This window comes from Cinclus cinclus, chromosome 31 (assembly GCF_963662255.1).
Source record: "Cinclus cinclus chromosome 31, bCinCin1.1, whole genome shotgun sequence".
Taxonomy (NCBI): Eukaryota; Metazoa; Chordata; class Aves; order Passeriformes; family Cinclidae; genus Cinclus; species Cinclus cinclus.
Genome location: NC_085076.1, coordinates 796179 through 804295, shown reverse-complemented (window position 1 = coordinate 804295; position 8117 = coordinate 796179). Strand labels below are relative to the sequence as shown.

The following is an 8117-nucleotide window of genomic DNA, read 5'->3' as shown; positions in this document are numbered from 1 at the left end:
GCCACCGGCCCGAGCCGGGCACGCGCAGGGCGGGGACGGGGCGAGTCGGAACGCACCGGGCACCGGACACCCGCCATCCCACAGGACGGGCACAGGGGATCCACCGGGCAGGGACAGGATGGGCACAGGGGATCCACCGGGCAGGGACAGGATGGACACCGGGGATCCACCGGGCATAGACAGGATGGACACAGGGGATCCACCGGGCAGGGACAGGATGGACACAGGGGATCCACCGGGCAGGGACAGGATGGACACCGGGGATCCACCGGGCATAGACAGGATGGACACCGGGGATCCACCGGGCAGGGACAGGATGGACACAGGTTATCCACCGGACACAGACAGGATGGACACAGGGGATCCACCGGGCATAGACAGGATGGACACCGGGGATCCACCGGGCACAGACAGGATGGACACAGGGGATCCACCGGGCATAGACAGGATGGACAATGGGGATCCACCGGGCATAGACAGGATGGACAGTGGGGATCCACCGGACACGGACAGGATGAACACAGGGGATCCACCGGGCATGGACAGGCTGGACAGTGGCGATCCACCGGACATAGATAAACTGGACACCGGGGATCCACCGGGTAGGACAGGCTGGATACAGGGGATCCACAAGACATGGACAGGGGGAGCACACAGACACAGACAAGGTGGACGCAAGGAACTCACCAGCCACAGTGGGGATGTACACACAGGATCCCCCGGGCATGCACAGGGTGGACACACAGGACCCACCGGACATGGTGGGTGTGGGCACATGGGACCCACTGGACTCGGTAAGGTTGGGCACATGGAATCCATTGGGCAGAGTGGGGTTGGGCAAATAGAACACACAAGAAGCAAACAGTGTGAACACATGGAACCCATAGGGTATGATGGCAGTGGGCACATGTGACCCACCAGACATGGAGTGGGTGAACACACAGGACCCACTGGGGACACATATGGGACTCACTGAGCTGACAGGGTGGACACATGAGACCCAGCAGGCACAGCAGGGATGGGGACATGGGACCCACAGGATATGGTGGTGGTGAGTGCATGGGACCCCTTGGGCGTGGACAGAGTGGACACATGGAACCCACTGGACATGGATAGGGTGAGCTAATGGTCCCTGCTCCCAAGGCTGGAGGGTGAGAGCAGTTACTGGGACCCTCTCCTGCCCCTCAGACCCCTACACAGTGTGTCCTCTGTGGGTGTCTGTGGGAGGAAAATTGCAGCCCTCAACTCTCTGCTTTGGGGGGTTGGAGAGGCTCAGAGGAAAGCCCCTGGAGCTGAACAGGGCAGGAGATTAGGGCTGGAGCAGAGGGCAGCAGGGGTCAACATCAATGCATGGGGAGAGCCATTCCTGTGGTGAGGCCTTTTGGGAAGGACACGTTTGCCCAGAGCTGCTGCCTGCATCCTGCCTGCACTTGCCTGCATGTGGCCTGTCTTGCCAAGGTTGTGGCCACTACTGGGGGAACAGAGTGCTGCAGGATCCCATTCCACCTGCACTGAAACCTGGGCCATCCATCCCTTGCCCTCATGTCACTGTGGTACAGAGGGATCCCCCTCTCTGCTCCCCTTCTCGGCACCACCTCAGAACCCTTTGGTGTGACTGGGGTGGCACTGTGGCTTCACATGAGGCTGGCCAGAAGCCAAGTGTGGGGACCCCAACCAGGGCATCTCCAGGAACTGGGACCCTCACAGGAATCAGCACCCTCCTGAAATATTGGGGGTCTCCCAGGGATCAGGACTCTCTGCAGAGCAGGGGCAGAGGCAGAGTGAGACCACAGTAGCTTTTGATGTCCATCCATGCCAGGAGCACGTGTCACCTGCTCCCAGGCACGGGCGGCGCCCGTTACCTCTGGGGTGGGGCATTGACACCCAGCGCAGCACCCGGCATCACCCGTGTCCTGAATGGGACGGGGGTTTGTGCTTGCTGGGGGGGCCCTGGGACCTGGAGGGAGGCAGGTTACTGAGAGGTATTGGGATGTCGTGGGGCCCTGGGCTGTACCTGCGTAAGCATTTCGGGGGGGTCACCGGTGTTTATTTGAGTGTAGGGCGAGGCGATGACCAGCCGGTAATGATTAACTCTGGGCTGAGCTAGAGAATGAGGCCCCCCCCTGCACGAGGGGCTGGGGTATTCCGTGTCCCCTTATGTGCTCCCTCGCCGTGCCTCCCACCAGGTCCTGGGGCCCGTGGCTCAGCCCAGGGAACCAAGAAGATGCTGCTTCCACCACTGCCCCAGGATACCCAGCTACTGTCCCGTCCTGTGCCCCCACCCGAGGCTGGGTCCGCCCACGGCACAGGGACGCTGTCAGCGCTGTCCCCCCAAGCCAGGGAAGCGCGAGGTACCCAACCTGGGGGTCTGATCCTGCGGGGGCCCCATCGGCGCTGTGGCACCCCTGTGCCAAGTGGGGCAGAACGACCCCCCTTCCCTGGAGCCGGTGGCGGGGCGGGGCCTTCCCACCTGCTCCAGGTGCTCTATAAAGCTCTGGCCGCTGTCGAGCTGCCAGTTCCGGATCCCTGGGCTGAGGCGTGTGTCACCAGCTAACGGGAGAGCAGCCGCCGTCGTGCCCCGCGAGGAGCCGGGACCCCCCGGACCAGCCCCATGGCGTTCACTGTCTTTCTGCTGTTGCTGGTACTGGGCACAGGTGAGGGGCTGGGGGCATCTCGAGTCAGAGGCAGCCGAGGCAGACAGGGAGGTACCGGGGCAGGGAGAGAGGAGTGGGATCGCTTTCGAAGTGGGGACCAGGGGATACCGGAGCCAGTGGCATCCTGGCAGCAGGGACATTTCGCCTCTCCCGTTCTGGCTCCGGGATGCAGCGACCCCGAGCTGGTTGTGCCCAGGAATGCTGGTACCTGGGGGCTCAGACTGCGGCCCCTTTGCCGTGTCCGAAGGGCTCGGCCGAGGGCTGGGCTGTGGCGGGACCAGCAGGAGCAGGCTGTGCCCGGGGCTTGCAGGCTGGAATGCAGGTGTGTCCCGGTGAGCACCCGGACCCCGGGCTCAACACCAGTGCCGCCAGCTCCTGCAGCACCCGCTGGGAACTTGCCCGGGAGCTGCCTGTACTGGCCCTCAGCCGGGCCAGGCTGGTCCAGAGGGTGCGGGGGTACCCCAGCCTGTCACCTACAGCAAGGGGGGCTTTATTGGGTGGCATGCCTGAGCCTCCAGTATGTCAGGGACACCCCAGGATGGAGGGGTCTGCAAGGCTGGGCATGGCGCTGGTTATAGTGCCCAGCCAGCTCCACCTAGACCCTCGGTGGTGCCACAAGTGCCCAGCACCAGCACCCATCGTGGGGTGTTGCTGAAGGTCTCGTTAGCCTCGTGGGCAGATGGAGCCAGGGGTTGTTGGCTCCTGGGGGTTGTGGCGCTTCCCAGTGTCCAGCTGATGAGCTGTTTTGGGTAAAACCTTCCTTAACCAGGCTACAGCCATTGACTCCAGGGGTTTCCTCCAGGTACATGTACCATGACCACCGAGACAACCATGGAGATGGAAACTACTGAAACAACCACTGTGGAGATGACCACGGAAACAACCACCCCCACCTTGTTGCCAAATATATTCCCCAAAAGCACAGGAGGCAGCCGACCCCAAACTTCTGTCTTCCCCTATGTCACTGTGTTCCCTGGCACAAACAGCACAAACTTCCAGACTGGCAATCATTCCTCGGGCAACTCCATGTCCAACAGCACTGTGGTGCCTGTCCTCAGCAGCCCAGCCATCCCCCATATCAATGCCACCTCAAACAGCAGCAGCTTGGCCCCGCACTTTGGCACCAACCGCAGCTCTGCTGCTCCCACCACCATGGGTGGCAGCACCAAAGGCAACGGGAGCACCAGTGCTCAGATCTTTCCCACCTGGATAACATCTGAGGGCAGCACAGCTCCCAGACAGACCCCTGCCCGGGGTGGTCCCAACCCCAGCAAAACCACAGCCCAGCTGCCCGCTCCTGTCCAGCTACTCATCCGTGTCCCACTGTCCTTCCGCATCATCAACAGGAGCTTCAACGAGAGCCTGCGTGACCCAGCATCAGAGGAGTACAGGAGCCTGAGCCGCACTGTCCTGACCATGGTGAGTCCCAGCCCCACCAGCAGAGGCCCTGGTCCGTGCTGGGAAGGAACCACCTCAGTTTGGGGCTTTCCATGGAAGTGCCCTGAGCATCCGTTCTGCCAGCGGCATCAGCCACCCAGCCAGTTCTGTGTGGAGAGAGGAAAGAGGGGTGTCTGTGGGGAGGTGGCCGTGACCTCAATGCTTCCTTCCAGTTCAAACACGTCTTCGGCTGTGCGGGCTGCATGGGCACACAGACCTACACCGGGTGCAGTGAACTGCAGTACAGGTGAGCAGCAGCAGCGCCAGTGGGGCTGAGGTATTGCAGTGCATCCCCCCGGTATGTAGCCCCTCAGGGGGCAATCTGGGTGCTGATGCCTCCTCCTGTGCAGCCAAGGCTCAGTGGAGGTCCAGTCCACCCTTGTGTTTGGGAATGGAAGCGATGCTGTCACTCCTGATGCTGCTGAGCAGCGCCTGAGGAAGAGCCTGGACCAGAATGGCTTCATCATGGGCCTACAGCTGGACAGCATCCAGAGTGAGAGGAGGCTCCAAGCTGGGGAGGGAGGGGGGATGGAGCCTGGGGAGATCTTGGGGGCTGTGATGGGCTTGGGGCTTGCAGCAGGCACAGCTAGTGCACATTCCAGTGCCTGTGTCAGGCAGCACGGGGATGAGCAAGTGGATCCCATGCAGGAGGGCTCAGCCCCTGGTATCTTGTCCCAGGGGTCTCTCAGGGTTCTGTCCCAGTTCTACCTGTGGTGCAGACACAGCTCTGCTCCTTTCAGGCTCCACAGCGATGTCCACAGCTCCAGTGCCCATGGTCCCGGACTGGGCCATTGCTCTGTTGGTCCTGGTCAGCATCCTGCTGCTGTTGAGCATCTTCACCTGTCTCCTCCTGATGGTGAGGCCCCATCCCTTCCCCACTCCTCACCTGCATTCTGCTGGTTGGTGCCCTGTCCCTGCCCCACACTGGCCAAGCCCTGACCTCTTGTCTCTCCCCAAGTCTACCTGCACCTGCCGCCGGAAAAGCCGAGGGAAGCTGGACCTGCTCAGCCAGAAAGATTCCTACCACCCCATGGCTGAATACCTCCAGTACCAGAGCCATGGGCGCTATGTGTCCCCCAACAGCAAACCCAACCCCTATAGCCAGGTGAGAGCCCCATACCTGGGGTCCCGGCTGCTGCGAGGGCAGAGAACAGGGGTGCATCCCCTGGGTTCTGGGTTAATATTGGCTAACGGAGGTGGCAGGGCAGGGGCAGGTGTCGGGGGAGCTCGTCCCACGCCGGCCTCACCAGGAGGTGAGTGTAACATTCACGCCTGGCTGAAGCAGTGCTCGGAGCGGGTGCGCGGCCGGCGCGGGCAAACCCAGCCTGGCTCCAGGGAGCTCCCCGCGACCTTGGGCAGCCTCTCCCTCTGCACCGCCCCAGCGGCGGCAGGGGCCTCGCTGCCTGCCCACCTTTCCCTTCCTCCTGCTCTGCTGTGTCCCAGCCAGACCCTCAGGTCTCCTGCTGTCAAGGCATCCTCAGCAGTGGGTGGGGAGCAGGCCTGGGACGCTGCAGAGATGATGGGAGGCTGAGGAGATGATTCCCGTAGCCAGCACCCCTCATCCCGCGCCAGCAACTCCGAAACTGGAGCTGCAGGTGTGGAGACGCCGGCAGCTGCCTGGAGGCACAAAGGGCTCTCCAAGGCGATCTGGAGCACGGGGGCCCCCACATCATCCCGTGCCCTGTGCTCCCCCCACGCGGGGCTGTGGGCGGGGGCCGTGTCCAGCTGCTCTGGCTCCCTGCGAGCAGCTCACCCTGTGCAAATACCAGGGGCCTGGGTAAATATTTACCTTCGCACTCGCCAGGCCGGCTTATCGTGCGCGAACGCAGCCGGGGCCACCGCGGCTCCTCCTGTGCACGGGGGGGCTCGGGGTGTCCGTGGGGGCCCAGGGTACCCACAGTGCCCATGGCTGGGGGCAGCAGCCCACCACGATAGGAGGACGGGGGAATTTTTGGTTGCCCATAGTGGCCGTGGAGAGGATGCAGGTTTTCCTCTGCTGCCGCGGGGTGGGAGCTTAGCCCAGTCCTGAGAGCCCCTCACTTTTCCTCCCCACAAGGTGGCCGGCAGCAGCACCACGAGGGCCGGCACCTTCACCTACACCAACCCCGCCGCCGGCTCCGACAACCTTTGAAGGGTGAGCTGGGAAGGAGGGCGGCTGCCGAGGGGAGGGGGCGGCCGCATCCCCCCACTCCCGGGGGAGCAGCACCGGCCCCGGGCACATCCCCCGGTGCTGCTCGGCACCTCGACATGGGTAGCGGGAACCGGATGGTTCTGGAGCAGCCGGATTCATGCACATGACAGAACTGGATGAACAAAGATCGGGGAGCGGGAGGGAGCGTGCCGCACACCCCACGGGCCCCGCACTCGCTTGGCTTTGCAACCCTGCTCCGTGCCGGGGGTGGAGGACTGGGCTCGTGCTCCCCCTGCCCTCACCCCCGGGGATTCAATGGCTCTTTCTGTGGTGTTATTTTATATATATATATATCTCTATTTGCGGTGTGTTGGTGCCGGGCTTGGCTCGGCGGGGCGGCAGGATCTCGGTGGGGCGGCAGGTCCTCGGCCGGGGTATATTTATCGCAATTAAAATAAAAGGATGGGGGCAGCCATATGTCCCCAGGGCTATACCGTGGTGTGGCAGGGGGGTTTCTCTGGGACAGTGACTCCCCTGAAGTGGCTGTCACCCACCCAGGTGGCCTCGGCTTTGGGTGGTGGCTCTCATTTCCCATTCGAGGCAGTCCTGGGCTTAGTGTTGGGGGTGTCACTGTGTCCATGGTCCCTGCACGCCTCTGGATGTGACATGTCCTGCCAGACTCCATCCCTCTCACCCCTCCCACGCTCTCAGTTTCTGTTCATGATCGAACGTGTCTCGTTTGATGTGTTCGGTTTCCCCACGGCTGCACAGGTGGAATGTGACGGTGCCAGAGCCGTGCAGCAGCACGTGTGTCACTGGGTGCATGCAGCGTGTCCTGCTCTCCTCCCCTGCCTGTCTGGGGTCCAAATGCCTGCCTTCCAAATGCTGAGTGAGCCCCAAAAAGGCTCTGGGGGTGCTGGAAGAAGGGTTTGTGTGGCAGCACCAGGGGGTCATGTGCCAGGGCACAAACCTTGGGAACAACCATCCCTGGAGCATGGTGGTGGCCTCTTGGCAGCCCCGGTTTGAGCTGGGCATGTTCCTGGGCACTGGGAATGTTTTGGCAACCACTGAAAAGGCAGAAAAACAAGGAACCAAACCTTCCCCAATGAAAGCCCATGTGGTCAGAGGCATGGAGCCAGTTCTTGGCTGGGAACAGCCCCAGGACCAGCCCAGCAGCAGGCAGCTGATGGATCCCTCAGCCACAGTATGTGGGCTCTGGGTGGAGCCCATGGCTGTGCCAGGTGCCTGGGAACCCTGGCATGTGCTGGGAGCTATCAGAGCTGTGCTGGGGTGCAGGCTGGGCGTCTCTGGAGCACAGGGGGCTCCTTGGTGCCCTGAGACTGCTGTGAGGGGTGGGGCGTGCACTGATGGGGGGCTCTCGCACAATGTAGCACCCCCTGCCCCTAGATCTGTTCTGCCAGCTGGGGATGGGGTTGAGTGCCTAGGACAGAGCGCTGTAGGGGATGGGGTGTACCTGGGACTGCTGCTTCCCCACTCAGCCCCCCCAGCCCTGGCAGGGCCTGAGAATCAGAACAGGGGCCTGATTTGTAGGGCTGGGCCCTACAAAGAGTTGCCTGTTTGCAGAGAGCTCAACCCTGTGACCCCCTCCCACTTCAACTTAGGGGCCAGGATCTCCAGGGACAGGCACCCACCCATGCAGGGCCCTGCCCCACCTGTGGCCCCTCCACCTGCTATGCAGAGTACCCAGGTGGGGAGTCCAGCTCCAAAACCCACTCTGAGAAGATGCCTCCACACCCAGCAGCCCCCCTGGCTGGACTGACCGCCCTAGGCCCAGTGGAGAGATGTCCAATCCAGGACCCCATGACACCCTGTGACAGTGTGGAAGTGACCACGTGTCTGGGCAGAACACGGGTAGGACCTGACACGTCAGTGCT

At 62.6% G+C, this 8117-nt stretch overlaps 1 protein-coding gene across 1 annotated transcript; it reads left to right on the top strand.

Annotated features, from left to right (window-relative positions):
- The first annotated feature begins 3467 nt into the window (after positions 1 to 3467).
- MUC1 (mucin 1, cell surface associated) lies at positions 3468 to 5348 on the top strand. The gene is made up of 6 exons (XM_062511211.1): positions 3468 to 4073; positions 4265 to 4338; positions 4442 to 4584; positions 4832 to 4947; positions 5050 to 5196; positions 5295 to 5348. The coding sequence occupies exons 1-6, from the start codon at positions 3468 to 3470 to the stop codon at positions 5346 to 5348; spliced, it is 1140 nt and encodes a 379-aa protein (XP_062367195.1).
- Positions 5349 to 8117: the final 2769 nt, after the last annotated feature.